This window comes from Microcaecilia unicolor, chromosome 5, assembly GCF_901765095.1.
Source record: "Microcaecilia unicolor chromosome 5, aMicUni1.1, whole genome shotgun sequence".
Lineage (NCBI taxonomy): Eukaryota > Metazoa > Chordata > Amphibia > Gymnophiona > Siphonopidae > Microcaecilia > Microcaecilia unicolor.
In genome coordinates, this window is record NC_044035.1 from 350,898,985 (window position 1) to 350,923,172 (window position 24,188).

At 46.0% G+C, this 24,188-nt stretch overlaps 1 protein-coding gene across 1 annotated transcript in view; it reads right to left on the bottom strand.

Annotated features, from left to right (window-relative positions):
• The window catches only part of LOC115471368 (extracellular calcium-sensing receptor-like), a 38,013-nt gene extending 15,402 nt beyond the window's left edge, over positions 1–22,611 (bottom strand). Inside the window, exons 1-3 of the mRNA XM_030205066.1 lie at positions 22,472–22,611; positions 13,268–13,499; positions 2,703–3,509 (exon numbers count right to left, since the gene is read on the bottom strand). Coding sequence (XP_030060926.1) covers positions 2,703–3,509; positions 13,268–13,499; positions 22,472–22,611 — 1,179 coding nt within the window. The remainder of the gene's footprint in view (positions 1–2,702; positions 3,510–13,267; positions 13,500–22,471) is intronic.
• Between the last annotated feature and the right edge of the window lie 1,577 nt (positions 22,612–24,188).

Here is a 24,188-nt window from a genome sequence, read left to right on the forward strand (position 1 = left end):
TGAGGATTCAAGATGCAGCAGAACCTGTAAAGTATTCCAAAAATGGAATAAGTGAATAATGAGTTAAAAAAATTTTTTGATGGAGACTTTTCTCACTTGGAGAACAAAGAATCAATAATCGTTGTAATTGTATTAATCATTAATGAACTGGAAGCCAATGAAGTGAACGCAAGAGAGGCGTAATCCCGTCAAACTTTTTTAACCTGAAGATTAAACAAGCGGACGTATTCTGAATATCGGTTGTAATTTAGACATCAGCCTAGATGATAATCCTAAGTATAACACATTACAGTAGTCAGTGTGAGATAGAACAAGTTCCTGAACAAGCAAGGCGAAAGTCGACTGGTCAAAATAAGATCTGACCAGTCGTAACTACCTGAGTTTTAAAAAATGGGTTTTTTTTGTTTGCCATAGATGATCAATCTGTGTTTCCAACGCTAAAGATGAATCCAAAATGAAACCCAGTTCTCTCGATTTGGTCTCCACAGGAAAAAGACAAAACCAGACGATAAGACCATTGTGTCAGGAACCACAACATTGGGATTATTAAACCATCATAATTTGGTCTTATTCGTATTTAATTTTAGTACATTATTAATAGCCCAATGTTGAATATGATCCAGACAACACAATAACCTTAAAGCAGTTTCAGATGAATCTTCATTGGGTAGAGTTGGCTAAAAGTTCTCTTTAAGATAACCGGCTAAAATTTTTCCGTTCAGTGGTTGATTGAAAATTGACTCACATCTAATCCTCTTGGACGCACTAAAGAGCTGAAACACAGCATAGCAATTCAGATTGGGTTTGACAACAATGAGTCAATTCTTGGAATTAGAAATGTGGGTGATTAGCCCATTTGGTGCAGTGGCACCAGGAGAGGACTGACCATTTGGGCAACCAGGAAGTGCCCAAGGGCCCAGAGGTTCTAAGGGGCCCAGAGGCTCTGCCCAGTTGCCCACCGCCACAGCACATTGCAGCCCTCCCTGGTCCTACCTTGAAGGGCCTGGTGGTCTAGTGGTCTTGTCGGGGTCAGGAAAGAATCCCACTCTTTCCTGCCCACTGCCACTACTCTGCAAGGCGGTGCTGGCACCGCCGTGTTTTTAAAATGGCTGCCGAGACCCGCGAGACTACCAATGGTAAGTCTCGGCAGCCATTTTGAAATACATGGCAGCACTGCCGCTGGGCACAACGGCGATCAAGGAGGTTAGCGGGCAGGAAAGAGTGGGGTTCTTTCCTGCCCCCAAAGAAGCCACAAGACTACCAGGCCTTTCAAGACAGGACTGGGGAGGGCAGCGGTGGCACAGCGGTGGGGCGGCAGGCAGTGGCGGGGGAGGGGGGCCCCGACCACTGTGTCCACCCCTGAGCTGCACTAATAAGACCTATTACTGTTTGATACATAGAGATAATGTTTGTACAGAAATGAAGGGAGGGGCTGGTTTTGGGGTGGTTAGTAAAGGTGCATTTCTATAACTGGGCAACTGCATTTACGCAGCCCCTGTGTGTGTCAATTTCATGAGCAAGTGCCATTCTGTACAAGCACATGTCCGTGGCGCAGCGTGTAAATGCAAGGGGTGTACATATGAGTGAAGCATGGGCGTGGCTTCCACTTACACATATAACTTATAGAATACTGTAAGTTGTGCGTATCGCTGCTGCATTTAGGCATCCTCAGTTATGCGAAGTCTACAGCTGGTCTACCCAAGGGAGTGTAAATACTGGGCCTGGGCCTCCCCCCAAATTGAGACGCTGTCTGCTACTTTGGCTGGCAGGGGTCACCAAGTTCTGCCAATGGAAGCCCTTCTCTATGTGGTCTGGCAGGTTGGTGGTGCTTTTCCTGAGCTACCGTCATGCTCCCCTCTCCTCCCAACACACCTGCTTGGTTTTTGTGAAACTGAGCATGCACAAGGGAGGCCAACTCCCCACACGTATGCAAAAACTGAGTATACGCAGAGGGCGGGCCACCCTCGTGCATGCTCAGTTTCACAAAAACCATGCAGGTGCAGGGGAGCGGTCCAGGAAAAACGCCACCTACTGCCAGGCTTTGGATGGAGGAGGGCTTCTGCTAGCGGGCCTTGGGGAAATGCTCCAGCTCAGATATGTGGGGTCATGGGGGTGGAGAGCAGCAGAAGGGCAGGGCAAAATCTTGTCATCGTCCCCCCCCCACACACACACCTTGGGCTCAGCCCCCCCCCCAAAAAAAAAAATCTGAGGTCTGGCTATGTACCAGGCTTACACTAGTATTCTATAATAAAATCTGGGCACACAGATGTCATTATAGAATAAGCTCTCATCATGCATCCTTGGCCACCTAAATGGAGGTGCCCAGTTGGAGAACTGCCCCCAGGAGTCTGTTAATAGTCTATATCTGCCGTTAGTTCCCATAATCCGCTTTATGGTACCTATCCTTAGAGAAGAATAACAAGTAGCATAACATAGTAACATAGTAGATGACGGCAGAAAAAGACCTGCACGGTCCATCCAGTCTGCCCAACAAGACAACTCATGTGTGCTACTTTTGTGTATACCCTACTTTGATTTGTACCTGTGCTCTTCAGGGCACAGACCGTATAAGTCTGCCCAGCACTAGCCCCGCCTCCCAATACTGATATTCAGTATCAGTGACCACATAACAAAATATCCATTGATAAATTATCAAGCAATTAGACTACATGGATAGTCAGGGAAGGGCCACAATGTTGTACCTGGTCTCCATTGAAGTGAGAACCATTGCGTGGAAGGGATGGGTGCTGTTTTCGGTACATCTCTTCTGTTGCTAGTCCAAGCTTCTTTATGAATGAATACATCATGAAATTGGGATCCAGTTCAGCCAAGCTGGTCAGGCATGATCTGCAGATGTTTGTGGGACCAGCTGGGCATTTGGGTGAAGCGGAAGAGCCTGCATTAGTATCAACTGGCACAGCCGTATCCAAGTTCTTGCAGGGTTTCACGAATCCAGCTTTGACGGAGCATGAAAAGCACGACTTCTGGAATAAAGCTTTGACAGTTGTGTTTCCGAGGTCTTGCACACTCATGTCTAGTAGGTACTCTAGAAATCCAGGAAGTGGTCGTGATTTCTTGCACATAGATAAAGTTCCGTGGAAACCGTTAAATACTATTCCCTGTAGATCAAAAATGGTCTGGATGCAGCAGTGAATGAGCTGCTTGCCTGTGAAGCGTTCCAGCTCCAGTTTTTCCATTGCCTTTTTCATGTACCATAAGTTATCAAATTTATCAATAACAACAGTCACATTTGATTTTGAAGTGGAGATTTTTTGAACTGAGGGCATCCCATTAAACGTTTCAGAGTGTTTAAAATCAATGCACATCTCTCTTTTGTCTGCCTGAACAAATTCTTCAATCAAGTCTTTGAGTTCAGGCCTATAACTGTGAATAAACCCAACGAGGTTCCACTGGAAGGTTTTCATCAGTGACATGAGGCTATCAAGGGCACCTTCATAATTCCGTTTAAACAGATTCCCATAGATGGTTATTTGATCGTTAACATTCACCTATAAAAAAACATCCAGAATTACTGTTCTTTACAGTTAATCAACAGTACTTAAGAACTAGGGACAACAGGTGGAGTCATAAAGACCAGTCATGGCTAGAGCTATTTTCCTGAGATAGTCTGCATTTCTCATATAATTAACCAGTAACAGAGAAACGAGCCCAAGTGATCCCACAGAAATGGGTACAACTGGCTATACTAAACACAGGAAGGGCAAAGTGGAATTTCTGGCCTCACAAATGTTTTCCTCTCATATCTGTTTGCTTAATCTTACTATGCCATCCATGTTCTCTATGTACTACCAATTGTTATCTAATCTGGTATGGCGAATGCCATGACGATACGCTGTAAACCACATTGAGCCTGCAAATAGGTGGGAAAATGTGGGATACAAATGCAACACAATAAACAAATAAAATCTCCTTATTTCCAACTCATAGAAGCAAATTATCATTCACCCACTGATTTTTCTGCTGCTCAATAAAATGCATTTTAACGTGTTATAATTCAATCGTAACTTGGCATTTGCTATAGAATATAATTCTAAATCCACACTTTGCAAATGAGATTAACTCTGTATGGATTTAGAATTTTAATGTGTTAGTACTTTTGTAAGAACCTGTCACTTTATCATTTATTTGTGAAAAAGCTGGTATAAAATGACTGGGATGAAATAATGTATTTATTTATTTATTACATTTGTATCCCGCACTTTCCCACTAAAAGCAGGTTTCAATGCGGCTTACACAGTAATAGGTAATACAGAATTTTGTTGGATAAGGTAAGAAATTAAGTAAAACATAGTAATAGAATGGATGGGTAGGTAGAGATAGGCGATAGAGAGGGGGGAGGGTAAGGTGGGAGATATAGTCTGGGTCAATGTCGTTGTCTCTTCGGTATATGTTAGGTAGATGGGTTCATAAGATGAATCTGGGTCCTTTGGGTAGGCTTGCTTGAATAAATGTTTTTTTTTTTTTTAGGGGCGTGTCAAGATGGCGCCGTGAGCGGTGGTGTAGCAAGTGAGCTCCAGCTTCGTTTTGCCGAATACAAACGCAAATTCTAAAATATGCCTCATACAAAGCGCAAAGCGACGATTCGGGGGGTTCCCCTACCTACCGAGACGTCCACTCCGGCGAAACGAGGCTTAGAACACTTCTTCCCCGCAATTTCTCGCACAAGCGGGTTGGATTCCTTAGCGTGTGATCCCGGTGAAGCGGTTTCCACGCTGGAAGTTGAAACATCTCTTTCTCCTCCGCCGAGCTCCAAGATCCCTCCCAACCCAGCAACTGCAGCGAGTCGGGCGGGGTTTCCAGTGGAACCCGGAAGGGGTGAATCTGGTGAGCCCTGTAGGGAACCTGAATTTGCAGTGATAACATCAGTTGCGGATGAAACGGAGGTGAATCTGGGTAAGATCTGGCTGAAATTGCTTGAAATGGAGAAAACCTTATGGCAGTCACCTGAAGAGGTAAAAACTTTGAACTTGAACATGCAGGAAGTAAAGAGCTCTATAGCTATGGTTAAACAAGATGTTTCTTTGGAAATAGAGGCCTTGCAGAGAGAGACTAAACAAACAGATGAATTTAAGGTGGCTGTAATAAAAGAAAACTCAGAAATAAGAAGGAAAATTGAACAAATGGAAAACTTTAATAGGAGATTGAACCTTCGGGTGCTTAATTTTCCCAGACTATTAGGAGTTTCTCCACAGGATATGTTTACCAGATTTTTGAAAGAAAATCTTAATTTTCCTCAAGAAGTTATTCCCCCATTGAACAAAATTTATTATGTTCCAACCACCATGAAAAAAACAGAGGGAGAAAAATCCATTGATTTGCAAAATGTTACAGCCATATTGGAACAATCATTTGAAGATGTGTCAGAAAGGGGGACGCTGATAGTTTCTTTTGTTTTCCAACAAGACTTAAACTCAATAATGAGACTTTATTTTAGATCAGCTAACCATATGTTTGGGGGCCAAAAAATTTGGCTATACCCTGATGTGACCAAGACTACTCAAGAAAAGAGGAAAAGTTTCTTTCTATGAGGTCTAAAATTTTGGATTTAGGAGGTTCGTTCCTTCTTGCATATCCGTGTAAATGTGTCATAAGGTTAAATCAGATAAAATATGTTTACTATACACCGGATCAGCTTAAGACCTTCCTAAAAGCTAGACAACATTAGAGACATAAATATGAGAAAACGACGCCATAGTTTCTTTATCATTGTTTGCATTAAATAATCTTCACTTAATTCTTGCCCCCCTTCGTTTTCCTTAATAATTGAGGTCTAATGAAGCCAATGTTTAAACTATGTTATGAAAAGATAATTCTTCTGTAATAACTTTATTGTTATGCCTGGCTGTATTTCACTTGAACAGTTTATGTCTGTATTAAGTTTATAAAACTAATAAAAATTATAAATGATAAATGGGTTTTTAGTTCTTTCCTGAATGGTAAATGGTCATAGATTGATCGGATAGGTCTAGGGCAGTGATGGGCAACCTTTTGAGCTTGGTGTGTCAAAATTCGCCAAAAAAACCGAGCATAACTCGGGTGGTGTGTCACTTCGAGAAAAAAACCATAATTTCGCGATATTTATAGTTTAAATAACAAAAATGTATAATTGTAATATATAACTGTATTTAATAAACCAAAACCTATTTATTTAACTTACCTGCTTAGTGACTTCTTTGTTCATCTGTCAGTCGGTTTCTTTTGTTGGTCTTGATATTATTTAACTTGTGTGGGGTGCCGTGAACTAAGATAAGTGAGGGGGAGGGGGAATTCTTTAACTAATCTGCCTATTAGTGACTTTTTTGTTGCTGAATTTCATTGGCTAAATCTTCAATTGAAGGTTGGTATTTTGTACACTTCAAGCCCAAGTAAGCACTACTAACTTCATCTTTCAATCTGTTTCTTTTGTTGGTTTTGATATTATTTAACGCTGAGAATAAGGTTTCACAAAACTACGTAGAGGGAAAAATTGTGAGTAAAGCCATTGCTATATTTTTCAGGGTGCTAAAAGTGTCTGGTAATTGGATCCAGGCACTCCAAATTTCCTGGTAACTCAGATATTCTCTTAATAATTGCATCTTTATTCTGCATATCATGAAATAGAACTGGTGCACATCTTAGGAGAGTTTCTTTAATAAATTCTCCCTCACTGAGTGCTTTTCCATGCTGAGCTATGGAGTGAGCAATGCTCAAACTTGCAGATGTTAAATTTGTAGAACCTTTTACAAATTTAAGGATGGACTTAGATTGGCTCTTATAAAAGTGTAGCTGCCTGGAAATGTATTCCTTCCTTTCATCCTCACTTTTTTTCAAGAGCTGGGAATGATTAGTTTCAAAATGTCTATTTATATTCCACGTTCTGCTTACTACCGTTTCAGTACATAGAACGCAAAATGATCTGCCATTTTTTTCTATAATGCCATACATCTCGGTCCATGTCTCTTGAAAGGGTCGGCTACTGCTACTACCACTTCCTTTACTTAACCTTGGTTTTTTATTTTTTGAGTTCTCCATCAGGGGGGCAGAGACAGAAGATAGAATTATAGATAGCCTGTTAGCCCTGCAGGCAATTAGGGGTTAACTAGCCTAACTGACCACCTTATGTAAATTAAGACGGCTGCCGCTATTTCTAATGGCGGGAAACGGCACCCATAGCACATGCCCTCGCCTCTCCCAGCCTCCCCCTCACCTATCTCAGTAATGATGGTCAATTACAAATCCACGACACCCCAGAACAGTAGATTGGATGATGGTTGCTGGTAATGGTGATCACAGGGCCCTCAGAGATGCGTCCCCCACGGCATTCCGCTGCTCTCTGCTCCGCCGGCCGGAAGTGAGATCAAAGATCCCCTAACGGCCGTGCAGGAGCCGGGGCAGAGGGAACAGCAGGGAGGGAGCCAATAGGAGCGCACACGGCACCCCCCTCCAGCGGGTAAACATGCACCGGGGGGGGGGGTGATTTCACCGGGGGAGGGAGGTCGCGCTCAAGGAACTCCGCTGCTTCTCTGCGTGTCACCGAAAATGGCTACGCGTGTCAGTACTGACACGCGTGTCATAGGTTCGCCATCACTGGTCTAGGGAGTATTAGAACATTATAAAACATGAGACATTTCCTATGAAATTATTTATCCTATGAAATCTTTCCTTTATGCACACTGATGAAGGGTTGGAAATGACATCTCTTCAATGATGACTATGTATAAGGTCACCATCATCTTCCAGTGTTGGTCACTCCTTGAATCGTACCAGGTTGTTCCTCTTTTCAGATAGCTTGGCTTGTGCTGAGTTGAACACTCCCTGGGTCTTACTGTGACCAGGTCTGGGCGACACCATGCAGAATCCAAAACAAAATGACTAAATTTCCAGGGAAAAAGTCTCAAAGAGCTCCGAGATCAAAAATTGGTCAAAAATTGAGGCTTTTTCCCTGGAAATTTAGTCATTTTGTACCGTGTGGAATTTTTTGTTTTGAATATTGTTGTACGCCCACACCATGGATTTAGTCATTTAGTCAACACCATGCAGATACATGCAGTGCATTTTTTCTAGCAAAAAAGGTGCCAGTACTCGAATGCTAGGCCACCCTTCAAGGGTGGGATGATCACTGAGGGACCCACCCCACAATAGCCAGGCCCCCTGCAACCAGTCACAGAATCTATGACAAGGCAGAATTGGTGTGTAGAGCCTGAGCTTTTTCATTAAAACTTGGGGACCATGGTCGATTTTACCAGACAATGGAAAAGGAGCCGGTACTCAAATGCGAGGCCACCCTTCAGGGCTGGGGTGATTACTGAGGGACCCACCCCACAATAGCCAGGCCCCCTGCAACCAGTCACAGAATCTATGACAAGGCAGAATTGGTGTGTAGAGCCTGAGCTCTTTCATTAAAACGTGGGTTCCATGGGTCAATTTTAGCAGACAATGGAAAAGGTGCCGGTACTCAAATGCGAGGCCACCCTTCAGGGGTGGGGTGATCACTGAGGGACCCACCCCACAATAGCCAGGCCCCCTGCAACCAGCCACAGAATCTATGACAAGGCAGAATTGGTGTGTAGAGCCTGAGCTTTTTCATTAAAACTTGGGGACCATGGTCGATTTTACCAGACAATGGAAAAGGAGCCGGTACTCAAATGCGAGGCCACCCTTCAGGGCTGGGGTGATTACTGAGGGACCCACCCCACAATAGCCAGGCCCCCTGCAACCAGTCACAGAATCTATGACAAGGCAGAATTGGTGTGTAGAGCCTGAGCTCTTTCATTAAAACGTGGGTTCCATGGGTCAATTTTAGCAGACAATGGAAAAGGTGCCGGTACTCAAATGCGAGGCCACCCTTCAGGGGTGGGGTGATCACTGAGGGACCCACCCCACAATAGCCAGGCCCCCTGCAACCAGCCACAGAATCTATGACAAGGCAGAATTGGTGTGTAGAGCCTGAGCTTTTTCATTAAAACTTGGGGACCATGGTCGATTTTACCAGACAATGGAAAAGGTGCCGGTACTCAAATGCGAGGCCACCCTTCAGGGGTGGGGTGATCACAGAGGGACCCACCCCACAATAGCCAGGCCCCCTGCAACCAGTCACAGAATCTATGACAAGGCAGAATTGGTGTGTAGAGCCTGAGCTTTTTCATTAAAACTTGGGGACCATGGTCGATTTTACCAGACAATGGAAAAGGTGCCAGTAGTCAAATGGTAGGTCATCCTTCAGAGGTGGAGTGATCACTGTGGGACCCACCCCACAATAGCCAGGTCCCCTGCAACCAGTCACAGAATCTATGACAAGGCAGAATTGGTGTGTAGAGCCTGAGCTCTTTCATTAAAACTTGGGTTCCATGGGTCAATTTTACCAGACAATGGAAAAGGTGCCGGTACTCAAATGCGAGGCCACCCTTCAGGGGTGGGGTGATCACTGAGGGACCCACCCCACAATAGCCAGGCCCCCTGCAACCAGTCACAGAATCTATGACAAGGCAGAATTGGTGTGTAGAGCCTGAGCTTTTTCATTAAAACTTGGGGACCATGGTCGATTTTACCAGACAATGGAAAAGGTGCCAGTAGTCAAATGGTAGGTCATCCTTCAGAGGTGGAGTGATCACTGTGGGACCCACCCCACAATAGCCAGGCCCCCTGCAACCAGTCACAGAATCTATGACAAGGCAGAATTGGTGTGTAGAGCCTGAGCTCTTTCATTAAAACTCGGGGACCATGGGTCAATTTTAGCAGACAATGGAAAAGGTGCCGGTACTCAGTACCCCCAAGTACCCCCTCAAAAAAAGCCCTGGGTGACATAGTCCCTGCTCTGTGGAGTTCACAATTTACTCAGGGCAGACAAGACAAGTAGGTTGTCAGCATGACATTGGTGATGTTCAGGGCCTAACCTGAAAGTTAGCCTAACTAAGGATTCAAGGCCCACACAGAGAGTTAACCAAAGGCCTCTGGGAGATACTGCAGCAGTTCTGACCCCCTCCCCCACCCCCCAGGTCTAACTATTGCCCAGGCTGGTGAGTTGCATGTTGAAGACAGGGGTCTACTCTAACCAGACCCCTCTCTTCCAGTATCTTTGCAATCTTAGTTACTGGCTCTGTTGCCTGATGAGGTACCGTTTCTGTGGTTGAGGAACCTCGCCTTTTAACAGAATTTCAATGTGTATGTTTCCACAATAACTTGTCTTGCGCCCAGACTGAATATCAGCAACCTCTGAGGGAATTACGCTCAGATCTGTTTTTGTGCATTGAGTTGCTAACTCACTGCATGGGAATTGACTTTACCGCTGCAGAACCTTTGCCAGCTCCGAGCTGGCATTAGGTGTCTGTCCAGGCTCGCAGTGCAGCTCCCTGCCCAGTTCGGTGTATATGATGTTCACCCTTCCTTCTCGGGGGGGCTGTGAACTCTAGGCAGAGCAGACGCAAAGCAAAGGGACAGGAGCCATGTTGAGAGTGCCAGACTGCGGCACGCCTGCACGACAGACACTGCCATTTTCCACTTCGCCTCCTGCCTGCAGATCTGCTGCCGGGAGTGTGTGTGGGGGGGGGGGGAGGTAAATTGCTAAACTTTTAATTAAAGCAGGGTGTCTAGAAAGTACCTTGCAGAAGACTGACTCAACCAACAGCTCTTACTCCTCCCTTCTTCCCTCCCCCTCTGCGCATTCTGGGCATGCGCTTAAGAACTGTGCCTGACACACAATCCTCCCCCTGAACTCCCTAATGCTTAACACTAAGAAAGCACATCATTTGCATGTCATTAGCATTGAGCATTAGGGAGTTCCTTTATCGAGCTTTCGTGGTGGTATTTTTTTCAGCGCTGTTTAGTGTAGCACTGGTGTTTTGAGCATCTGGGCCTAAGGATTCAGGGCCTACCCATAGAATTAGCCAAAGGTCTCTGGGAGATACTGCAGGCAGCTCTGAATGCCCCCACCCTCCCTAGTCTGACCCTTGATGATGTCAGTGTAGGTAGACAGGATGGGATTAGTTTACATAGGACTAAGTGCTCAAGGGCAGCCAGACAGGCTATCTCTTAGACCAATGATCAGGGGCGTAGCTACGTGGGGCCACAGGAGCCTGGGCCCCCACAGATTTGGCCCTGGACCCCCCCCCTCCCGCCGCAGGCCGTCAGACTCGGAAACAGAACGAAGGAAGAAGAGGACCTCGGCTGGTGGGGGTTGGGGTCCACCGCCAGCAAAGGTAGGCGGCGGCAGGGGAGGGTTGGCGGCAGGGGGGGTCAAGAGGATATTCGGCAGGGGGGTCAAAGTTGGTGGTGGTGGTGGCGGGGGGGTTCTGCGGCATCTTGGGGGGGCCTATAATGTGCCCCCTCACCTCGGGCTCTGGACCCCCCTCCTGCCGAAGTCTGGCTATGCCCCTGTCAATGATCAGAAGCAAATGCGAGCACTAGAGGCCATTAGCGCTGTATTAGCGCCCGCGTTTGCTGCCACCCGATGACCAGAGCCGGCGAGTGCATGTAACAATGAGAATGCTAATGCATGCTAAACAGGTCATTACCTATTCCTCCCCAATGCTCAGTGGGCAGCGTGTCAAACAAGGGCGCTGCTCCCGCAGCAAACCCTACGCCAAAAAGTTGGCATTAGAGTTTGCTAGGGCATTGGGGAGGAATGGGGAGACCCTGTCCAGCATGCATTTGCATGCTCACAGGACACCCCCCCTAGACACACCTCCAGACACCCTCCTCACACACAAAAGGCCCCCCCCCCCCCACAGCAATAAAGAAAATACCTGGTGGTCCAGTGGGACCCTACTAGCTGCCTCCTCCCCACCCACCCTAGTGGCCTAGTGCCCCCTAAACCCCCTCACTCCATACCTCAACATGGCGGCTCCCTGCCCTGGCCGGTCTTATTATGTTACCCCACTGCCTATGAGAAAAGAACCCGTGACCACAAGAAAAGGATCCAAGTACAAGACTTAAAACAAAAAAGATTACATAGGTATTTGAAAATAAGTGGAAAGATGTAAAGTCTCAAGTGTTACTTGGGGAATCAGTTTTCTTCACCCTTCAGTGTTTCTGCTTACATTGGGGCGTAGCCAGACACCCAATTTTGGGTGGGCCTGGGCTCAGGATGGGTGGGCAGAAGAACTTTGCCCTGTCCCACAAGTGATTTGGTCTCTCCCTCTCTTGCCTACATGCCATTTGGTTTCTCAAACATCCCCCTCTCCCGCATACCATTTAAATAGCAGATTTTCACCAGCAGCAACTAATACACACTGCTCATGTTGGCCCCACAGCCTTCCCTCTGATGCAACTTCCTGTTTCCGCATAGGTGGGAAAACGTCAGAGGGAAGGCTGTGGGGCTGGTGCGAGCAGTATGTATCAGTCGCTGCTCACTGCAGGCGAAGATCTGCTATTTACAAGGTATGCAGGAGGGACAGTTGTTGGGAGTTTTTGGCTGGTGAGGCTTAGGGATCCCTGCCAGCCACATCATAGGTGTGCTACTACTACTACTACAAATCATTTCTATAGTGCTACCAGTCGTACGCAGCGCTTCACAATTTAACATGAAGAAAAGACAGTCCCTGCTCAAAAGAGCTTACAATCTGCTACTGGGTGGGCCTAAGCCCAAAGTGGATGGGCCTGGGCCCATCCAGGCCCACCCTTGGCCACGTCACTGGGCCTTACAACTTAGCACCAATCGATTTTGAAAGCTTGGCCTGGGGACTCCATTTTCAGGATCCGTATAATGAATATGCATGAGATGTAAGTCTGCATGCATTGGAAACACAGCAGATAGAAGTTTAATTCGTGCTTATTCATTGTGGCGATCTTGAAAACTCAGTTGGCTGTGGAGTCCCCCAGGAAGGGGCTGGGAAGCTCTGGCTAGTCTATTGTTCCTGGTCTCACCCTTCTGCGTTGCAGTTATTCCTGTCTCTGAAGACATATCTCTTCAACAAAGCATACCACAACGTCCAATAACTTTAACTACAACACATTACCACTCGACCTCCATTTTGATCGATCTCTTTCTACGCCTGTATGCTTAATTTTATCATGTCAACCTATTCTCTATGTAACACCAATTGTAACGTCTACTCTGGAATGGCGAATGCCATAACGGAGCTTTGTAAGCCACATTGAGCCTGCAAATAGGTGGGAAAATGTGGGATACAAATGCAACAAATAAAATAAAATACATATCCACTTAGCAGATGTCATCAGACCAGCACTTTATCTGTTGTTACGGCTTTGCTATGTCAATTTTATTTAACTCCCTCCCCCCCCCCCCCCCCCCCCCCCCCCCCAACATTACCTGTGGTATATTTTTGAATGATGATGGTAGTTCAGCTCCTGAAAAAAATATGGTCACAATAATTTGCAGACCTCGTGTATGATTCCTTTCAATCTCTTCAAGAGCTTTCGCTGTGCATCCAGAAGGCTGCTCACAAAAAGTCACCAATTTATATCCCAAAGTGATGCTCCGACCAACGTTGCTGTGTCCCACTGCAAACCTGAAAGCTTGTGCGAGGACGTAATCCCTCAATCTGTAAAACAACCAGAGACAGGGCTGAAGGTTTCCTACTTCTCCCACCAAAATTCCTTTGCTTATCCCGTATCCCGTCCCCCTCCCACCTCCTCTACCCCTCCTCCAGCGCTCACCTACCCTTGCTTATACTTCTCCTACTCCCTTCACCCTTGCCCTTCTCTACCTATATTTTTTTGTTATTCGACTGAACTTAATTTATATTTTCTCTATCAATACTCTGTAATCCCTATTACTATGTAAGCCGCATTGAACCTGCTATGTGTGGGAAAGCACGGGGTACAAATGTAATTAATAATAATAACTAGCCATTAAGCCAGTTAAAATGGGCGAGATTTCCAGCTACTCTCCTCGCTGCCGTTCCCTCCCCCCTCCGTGCCGGGCCCACTGCACTGACCTGACAGCGCCTCTCACCTCTGAGCTTTCGGAGCTACTGCTAGTGATATGCAATTTATCCTTAAAATCGAGCGTGGTACCGGAAGATTGGAGAGTGGCCAATGTAATGCCCATTTTTAAGAAAGGTTCCAGGGGAGATCTGGGAAATTATAGACCGGTGAATCTGACGTTGGTGCCGGGGAAAATGGTAGAGGCTATTATTAAATACAAAATTACAGAGCACATCAGAGGACATGGATTACTGAGACAAAGTCAGCATGGCTTTTGTGTGGGGAAATCTTGCCTGACCAATTTACTTCAATTCTTTGAAGGAGTAAACAAACATGTGGACAAAGGGGAGCCGGTTGATATCGTGTATCTGGATTTTCAAAAGGCGTTTGACAAGGTACCTCATGAAAGGCTACAGAGGAAATTGGAGGGTCATGGGATAGTCCTATTGTGGATTAAAAACTGGTTGAAGGATAGGAAACAGAGAGTGGGGTTAAATGGGCAGTATTCACAATGGAGAAGGGTAGTTAGTGGGGTTCCTCAGGGGTCTGTGCTAGGACCGCTGCTTTTTAATATATTTATAAATGATTTAGAGATGGGAGTAACTAGCGAGGTAATTAAATTTGCTGATGACACAAAGTTATTCAAAGCTGTTAACTTGCGACAGGATTGTGAAAAATTACAGAAGGACCTTACGAGACTTGGAGACTGGGCGGCTAAATGGCAGATGACGTTTAATGTGAGCAAGTGCAAGGTGATGCATGTGGTAAAAAAGAACCCGAATTATAGCTACGTCATGCAAGGTTCCACGTTAGGAGCTACGGACCAAGAAAGGGATCTGGGTGTCGTCGTCGATAATACACTGAAACCTTCTGCTCAGTGTGCTGCTGCAGCTCGGAAAGCGAATAGAATGTTGGGTATTATTAGGAAAGGTATGGAAAACAGGTGTGAGGATGTTATAATGCTGTTATATTGCTCCATGGTGCGACCGCACCTTGAGTATTGTGTTCAATTCTGGTCGCCGCATCTCGAGAAAGATATAGTGGCATTGGAAAAGGTGCAGCAAAGGGCGACTAAAATGATAGCGGGGATGGGACGACTTCCCTATGAGGAAAGGCTAAGGAGGCTAGGGCTTTTCAGCTTGGAGAAGAGACGGCTGAGGGGAGACATGATAGAGGTATATAAAATAATAAGTGGAGTGGAACAGGTGGATGTGAAGCGTCTGTTCACGCTTTCCAAAAATACTAGGACTAGGGGGCATGCGATGAAACTACAGTGTAGTAAATTTAAAACAAATCGGAGAAAATCAGCCTAATGGAACACATAGTTAATGAGGAAGGAGGTTTGTATACATTTCAAGACCTAAGGCAGAGACTTTCTCTAACTAACAAAGATCACTTTACATACAGACAATTACATCACTATTGGTACAGCTTAGATTAAGAGGCATTGGGCACAAAATTAGGACAAAAACTCAGAGAATTCTTAAAAGGGGATGCACATGGTCACGTATCCATATCTAGTTTGCACCGGGCCCTGCTGTCGCTCTCTCCACCCCAAAACTATGGAGCACTCATAGAGGCTTGGAGCAAAGACCTGGGATATGAATTGAAGGGAGTAAATTTTGCAAAGTTGACAAAAGATATCCCCAGGCAAGTTAGCGGGGCAGAGCTACAGGAGAGCCAGTATAGGATATTACATAGGGGATACACGGCACAAACACAGGTAGCAAGAGCGGGCTGTGCACCGGATGCTCAGTGTGTAAAGTGTAGACAAGGGAGAAATACACTTCTGCATGCATTTTGGAGTTGTATCAAAGTGAAAATATTCTGGAAAAGGATCCATAGGCCACAGACTAATTCCCTCGTGGAGAGGGGTGTTATTAAACAAAAGGGGGGCCTATGAGCTATCAGACAAGAACACGGATCTATTACTGGGTAAGGCATATGCAGTGGGGAAAAAATGTATACTGAGGCATTGGTTGCAAGAGGAACCACCCACCATCATGAGTTGATGTTATGGGAGGCTAGAGCGGCACGCGGCATCCCAAAGAAAAGAAAAGCCTTTATTTCAATTTGGAACAGATATTTACACAGTATCTCACATAAAGCGAGAAGCGCAGTGCTCAATAATCTGCCCCTATTATAAGAGGAGCACAGTGCCAAAAGAAGCAAGACCAATATTTTACACTCTGGTAGGAATAGCATGTGCAGAGGTAGAGGTAACTAACCATGATGTTTGGGGAGGGAGGTTGGGGGGAGGGGGGGTATAGGAGTGGGAAGGGTAATGTTCAATGCATAATAGATGGACATGTGTATTATTAGGTAGGAGAACAATCCTTTGAAGGAGCACATTAAGAGGACCCACCAGTAAATATTGTTGGGATAATACACTGAGTAAAACACGAGTTATAAATATTGAAGTTTCATATAAAAGTTTATTGTTAATAGTTATGCAACTGCACAGTAATTATACTCGTACACATTATAGATATAGGAGAAGACAAGAAGGAAGGGATAGGGGAGAAAAGTTTGGAAAACATTGATGATGGACATTTCAGGTTTAGTAATGTGTACTAGACTTCGCTGGTATACGATTTATATTGACTGAGATGGAATTGTATACCATGTGACCTCATCAATAAAAAATTGTTGAAACATAAAAACAAATCGGAGAAAATGTTTCTTCACCCAACGCGTAATTAAGCTCTGGAATTCATTGCCGGAGAACGTGGTGAAGGCGGTTAGCTTGGCGGAGTTTAAAAAGGGGTTAGATGGTTTCCTAAAGGACAAGTCCATAAATCGCTACTAAATGGACTTGGGAAAAATCCACAATTCCAGGAATAACATGTATAGAATGTTTGTACGTTTGGGAAGCTCGCCAGGTGCCCTTGGCCTGGATTGGCCGCTGTCGTGGACAGGAAGCTGGGCTCGATGGACCCTTGGTCTTTTCCCAGTGTGGCATTACTTATGTACTTATGTAATGAAATGATTTGACTATACACCGTATTGGCCTTGAAGAAGCCAACCAGATGATCAATGTGGAATAATGAATTAGACGAGTAATATCTGGGGATAATCAGGTTAATACCACGGGTTTTTTTTTTTCTGTTTACTGTTTAATTGATCTCCTTGTCTTGTTTCACTCTCCCTATTTAGTGGTCTAAGGAAGAGAATAGAATTACCTGACTGAAATAATTCCTATATATTACTTTCTCTGTATTTCCAGCAAGTTGTTTTAACGCTTGTAAAAATTTAAATGGTTATAAATAAAAATTTTTTTTTTAAAAACCTCTTACAACCAGGGCTTTTTCTGAGGGGGTACTTGGGGGTACTGAGTACCGGCACCTTTTCCATTGTCTGCTAAAATTGACCCATGGTCCCCAAGTTTTAATGAAAGAGCTCAGGCCCAATACACCAATTCTGCCTTGTCATAGACTCTGTGACTGGTTGCAGGGGGCCTGGCTATTGTGGGGTGGGTCCCTCAGTGATCACCCCAGCCCTGAAGGGTGGCCTGGCATTTGAGTACCGGCACCTTTTTCGCTAGAAAAAATGCACTGCTTACAACATTTGGGTTCCTGCCAGGTACTTGTGACCTGGATTGGCCACTGTTGGAAGCAGGTAACTGGGCTAGATGGACCATGGGTCTGACCCAGTAGGGCTCTTCTTATATACTTATCATTCTTATCTATTTCCCTAAGCGGAATTTACTAAATAAATGTGTTTTAATTGAATTTCTAAAATGCATACAATCCCTAGCAAATAATAAGAAATTAGTAATAACTTTACCTAATCTTGCTGCCTGAAAAGAAAGTACAGTTTCCAGTCATTTAATCCTCTTTTTACCTTTTAAAGGTGGGAAGGCAAATAAGCTTATAAGCTTTTCCTGGATGAGGAAGTGGATGCAGAAGGCGCCCGGCGGGAGAGAGAGAGAATCCATAGCGTTATCACGCTGATAGAGATGATCAATGAAGTCCTCGACTTTCTCTCCAAAAAGATGATCCCCCCCCCTCCCCCGGCACAGGATATCTGCAATATCTGCTGAGTTCTCTAATCCAGGTTAGAGGCACGCAGCCACGAGAGTCTGCGCAGCACTATACCCAAAGCAGAAAAACTAGATGTCACATCGGAAGTGTCGTAAATGCCCCTAGACAGGAACTTGCAACACGCCTTCTGCTGCCTGACCACTTGGCGAAAAAACTCAGCCTGCTCAGATGGGAGTGTATCAAGTAAACTCCCAAGCTGCCGCACTGAGTTGCGCAAATGAATGCTCGTGAAGAGCTGGTAGGACTTCGGATGCGAGCATGCCAGCCTGATACGCCTTTCTCCCAAAAGAGTCTAAGGTTCCATGCTCTCTTACTCAAGCTGTTTTGCACCGCTTGTGATCACATTATACCTCTTTAGATTCAAAAGCATTAGTTGCTCCCTGATCTCATCTCACGGTTTCCAATATCATCTTTATTTAGCTTTATCTCTCCACAGCAGACATCACTGCGGAAACCCAGGCCAAGGTATCGGCCTGCTTATCCGACATTGCTGCCTGGATGTCCAACCGCCACCTGAAACTGAACATGGCCAAGACCGAGCTCATTGTCTTTCCACCCAAACCCACTTCTCCTCTCCCTCCACTCTCTATTTCAGTCGATAACACCCTCATCCTCCCAGTCTCATCTGCCCGCAACCTCGGAGTCATCTTCGACTCCTCCCTCTCCTTCTCTGCGCATATCCAGCAGATAGCCAAGACCTGTCGCTTCTTCCTCTATAACATTAGCAAAATCCGCCCTTTCCTCTCTGAGCACACCACCCAAACTCTCATCCACTCTCTCATTACATCTCGCCTTGACTACTGCAACCTACTCCTCACTGGCCTCCCACTTAGCCAACTATCCCCCCTTCAGTCCATTCAGAACTCTGCCGCACGTCTTATCTTCTGCCTGGACCGATATTCTCGTATCACCCCTCTCCTCAAGTCACTTCACTGGCTTCCGATTAGGTACCGCATACAGTTCAAGCTTCTCCTACTAACCTACAAATGCACTCGATCTGCAGCCCCTCCCTACCTCTCTACCCTCATCTCCCCCTTTATTCTTACCCGTAACCTCCGCTCTCAAGACAAATCCCTCCTTTCAGTACCCTTCTCCAACACCGCCAACTCCAGGCTCCGCCCTTTCTGCCTTACCTCACCCCATGCTTGGAATAAACTCCCTGAGCCCATTCGCCAGGCCCCCTCCCTGCCCATCTTCAAATCCTTGCTCAAAGCCCACCTCTTCAATGTCGCCTTCAGCACGTAACCATCATACCTCTATTCAGGAAATCTAGAGTGCCCCAACTTGACATTTCGTCCTTTAGATTGTAAGCTCCTTTGAGCAGGGACTGTCCTTCTTTATTAAATTGTACAGCACTGCGTAACCCTAGTAGCGCTCTAGAAATGTTAAGTAGTAGTAGTAGTAGTTGCCCATACCTTACCATATTCAACATAAAATTTTAACTCTAACCCATAAAACTTTGGCTACAGGAATCTCTTTGTACTTATCATCAATGATAACCCCATATGCTCCTCCTAGACTATTACGTTCGCTCAATGATCGATGATTACATATTCCTTTGGTATCTCTATCTAGACTTGATGTTACAAGACATTCAGCAGTCTTTTGTATCACCCCCAACTCTTTGGAACTCTCTTCCATCGAGTCTCAGACTTGAATTATCCTTACCAAGTGGAGGAGTAGTCTAGTAGTTAGTGCAGTGGACTTTGATCCTGGGGAACTGAGTTCGATTCCCACTGCAGCTCCTTGTGACTCTGGGCAAGTCACTTAACCCTCCACTGCCCCTGGTACAAAATAAGTACCTGAATATATGTAAACTGCTTTGAATGCAGTTGCAAAAAACTCAGAAAGGCGGTATATCAAGTCCCATTTCCCTTACCGAAATTCAGAGCAACCCATTTGTTCAGATTAGCTTTTGGAGATGGTGGGGGACAAGGTGAGCAACAGATGTTGCCACCCATAAAAGCCATTTGTTCAGATTAGGGAAAGGGAAATGGGAATTGATATACCGCCTTTCTGAGCTTTAGCAGAAGCCTTCCTCCATATTTATCGAATTCACTATCCCCTCAACCATTAGTGTAGACATGGGGAGCTTTGGGCACCCCAAAGCCTGCTGGTTTGGCTGGCAGGAGTCCCTAAGCCCTTCCAGCAGAAGCCTTCCTCCAGCGCTGTTCGCCGCCGCTCCCCGCGCACATGCTCAGTTTTAGTGAATTGAACATTGTATGGAACGGGCAGGAAGTGCCCGTTAGAGTTAACGCAGAAGTTGTTACTACGCATTAACTGCTAACGTGGCAGTGTAATGCAGAGCGGTTAATGCCACCTCAAGACGTGTGTCTAACTGCTTTGCATGAGTGGCAGTGACTTTTTCTCTGCATTAACTGCATGGCTGCCTTTCCCAATGTGCTGGGAATGCCCCCCCCCCCAACAGTTAACACAGAGGTTTTATACCTAACATACTTTTCACGTAACCCGCATTAACACGGTTGAGTACATAGGCCTCAAGAAATGACTCCTTTAGCCTGTATGTTTAGAGTTACCATCTATTGTTAAATTGAGGCAAAACCTAACATCCTTTGGAGGAAAATAAATGGCTTGTTGTTTTTTTAAACATTCGTTGACAGGAAATTTAATCTTCTCACTTTGATTATGGTCGGAGAGTAATCTTGCTAAGTGGTTTTACTGCTTTACAGGCTGATTTAGTACAGAAACTATTGTTTTTTTTTATGGTTTATGGACTAGGGAGATTTATGTTTAACTGTAAGTATAAATTATACTGACCTATATGTATGGAGATTAGTTTTAGAATATTGATTTTTGTCCTTTATTTAGTTGTATAGCTGTAGTTTTAATGTTAGGCTATATTATGGCTTACGATTAATGATTTTTTTAATGCATCGAGAGGTCCTTTTACTAAGCTGCAGCATGAGGGGTTGACGTGCGTTGAGGTCCCCTTTTTACCGCAGCGGGTAAAAGGCTGGGTTTTTTTTTTAAAAGAAATGGCCATATGGCATGTAAAGCACTTGCCGTACGGTCATTTCGGAGGGGGGGGGAGCACTTACCGCCACCTATTGAGGTGGCGGTAAGGGCTCCCGCACTAACCCAACGGTAACCGGGCAGTACTGTCGGCACTACAAATATTTTTGCAGCGTTGCAAATGGCGTACACTGGGGGTGGAATCTACCACCAGGCTGCTGCGGTAGCCCGACGGTACGTCCGGTTTAGCGAGCGCTTAGTAAAAGACCCCTCCCCCCCTTGAATGTTGCCTTGAACCAAGTTTCTTTGGAAATCCAGGACATAAATGACAAAGTAACAATAATAATGTCCCCAGTGGGGTCGGGTGTGAGGGCATTAACCCTTCACCTCACACAGGTTCGCAGTCTTAAGCAACGCTAAGAAGAGGCCCTTCCTCAACATGTGACGCAGACTCTACACTTCAGTCTTACGTAAAAGTTGGAGAAGCAATTGTAGACCAATACGCCACGGACGCTCACATCAATATATATATATACACACGCACGTCAGTGGCGTAGCTACTATGGGGCCATGGGGGCCTGGGCCCCCGTAGATTTGGCCCTGGACCCCCTGCCAATGACCCTCTCAACCCCCCCTCCCGCCGCCAACCCGCCGTCTGCTACCTTTGCTGGCAGAAGACCCCAACCCCTGCCAGCCGAAGTCTTCAGAAACAGAATGAAGGAAGAAGAGGACCTCGGCTGGCGGGGGTTGGGGTCCCCCGCCAGCAAAGGTAGGCGACGGTGGGCGGGGGTCGGGAGGGTTGTCAGCAGGGGGAGTGTTGTTGTTGGTGGTACTGGCGGTGGCGGGGGGGTGTCGGCAATGGCGGGGGGGGGCTAAAATGTGCCCCCTCACCTCGGGCTCTGGACCCCCCCTCCCACCGAAGTCTAGCTACGCCCCTGATGCACGCACACGCCAAGTCATGCTTTCTCTTCCCCAAGCACTGGGGCAGCTGCAGACACAGCGTTCACAGTCCCCCCCCCCCCCCCCCCTCTTCAAAGTTAAGGAGTGTGGTTGTCCTCCTGGCCCTGCATTTTGGCCTTTTTTTGCTCAACACCCAACCATAGGATCTGGGCCATGGGTGGAGGAAGGTCCCTTCTAGTCTTTTGACTGAGACTAAGAACCTATACATTAGGGTTGGGTATCTTAATGTCCAGTCACCCAATTCCTTACTGGAGCTACAATGGTGAAACTATACTTGTCAAAGCAAGTGGATTAAACCTCCTGCAAAAACAAAACAAAAAAATCATTTTCTCCTGAAGCTGACTATGTTCACTGCATTTTTCATTTTAATTCATACAAGCATAGGACGTCATTATTGCATTTATATTGAGCTGTAATACAGTGACCCATGTAGTCAAACAGTGCTGAAGTACCTGAATTTTAAGAAAGTCACATTGCACTACTCCTTAAAATCTAGTTCTCTCTGAGCCACAAAGACCGAGCAGTTAACCTCACCTGAGACCCTATTCAAATGAATCCATTGTAATCACCCTTTTAACGAGATAAGATATAGATATGCTATCATTGCTTACTCAAACTTGGTGGGTTCACAGATGTAGAAATATCCCAGGAGGTAAAAAGTTCCTTCTCGCTGCAGGATCTGCTCACATTCCTGGCTGGCAAGGTAAGTGGGAACCAGCTGTAAGGCTGCAAGGAAGATCCAGGTGAGCATCATGTGAAACAGTGTGAAGGACATGAGAAGCCTTTCCCTCTCACCACACACCTACTTTCTGACAGCAGAGGAGCCTGGCCAAGGTCATTTACTGAAGGAAAACCTCAGCATTTGAATGAAGGTATAATAGGACAAGAGAAAGCCAAGACCTGTCGCTTCTTCCTCTTTAACATCAGCAAAATTCGCCCTTTCCTCTCTGAACACACCACCCGAACTCTCGTCCACGCTCTCATTACCTCTTGCCTGGACTACTGCAACTTACTCCTCACCGGCCTCCCACTTAGCCATCTATCCCCCCTTCAATCTGTTCAGAACTCTGCTGCACGTCTCATATTCCGCCAGAACCGATATACTCATATCACCCCTCTCCTCAGGTCACTTCACTGGCTTCCGATCAGATACCGCATTCAATTCAAGCTTCTCCTTCTTACCTACAAATGCACTCAGTCTGCTGCCCCTCACTATCTTTCTACCCTCATCTCCCCTTACGTTCCCGCCCGTAACCTCCGTTCACAGCAGTGGCGTAGCCAGAAGTCAATTTTTGGGTGGGCCAACAGGTTGGATGGGTGGGCACTAGACAGTGGTGTGCTGGTAAATGTTTAACAACAGGCTCTCTCCCCGGTCCACCTCTGCACCCCCCCCCCCCCCCATCCACCTGTGCACCTCCCCTCAAAATTGCAGAGCTGGCTATAGCCGGGGAGAGAGCCTGGGGGGGGGGGGGGGCAATGCATTACTGTCTCCAGGAAAAAAAAATTAAATGATCCCAGGTTCCAATTTAATTCATGTTTAATGTGGGATAAAATGCCATAAATAAGTAAATAAATATAAACTTTTAATGTTGAGCACCTGATTCTCAAAGTGGACATATTCCAAACACTATAATGAAAATAAAATAATCTTTTCTACCTTTGTTGTCTGGTGACTTTCTTTTTCTGATCATGCTGGCCCAGTATCTGATTATGCTGCTATCTGTCCTCTTAACTCCGTTTCCAGGGCTTCCTTTCCATTTATTTCTTTCCTTTCCTCCTTTCTTCTTCATTTCTGGTCCTCAGCTTCTGCCTATTTTCTTCATCCATGTGCAGTTTTTCTCCTCTCTTCCTTTTCCCTCATCTCATCTCCTTCCTCATTCTTCCATCCCCTCCATCCATGTCCAGCATTTCTTCTCTCTCCCTTCCCTCTCTTCCATCCATGTCCAGCAACCCTCCTCTCCCCTTCCCTCCATCCAGCAACCCTCCTCTCCCCTTCTTCCACCATGTCCAGCAACCCTCCTCTCCCCTTCCCTCCATCCAGCAACCCTCCTCTCCCCTTCTTCCACCATGTCCAGCAACCCTCCTCTCCCCTTCCCTCCATCCAGCAACCCTCCTCTCCCCTTCTTCCACCATGTCCAGCAACCCTCCTCTCCCCTTCCCTCCATCCAGCAACCCTCCTCTCCCCTTCTTCCACCATGTCCAGCAACCCTCCTCTCCCCTTCCCTCCATCCAGCAACCCTCCTCTCCCCTTCTTCCACCATGTCCAGCAACCCTCCTCTCCCCTTCCCTCCATCCAGCAACCCTCCTCTCCCCTTCTTCCACCATGTC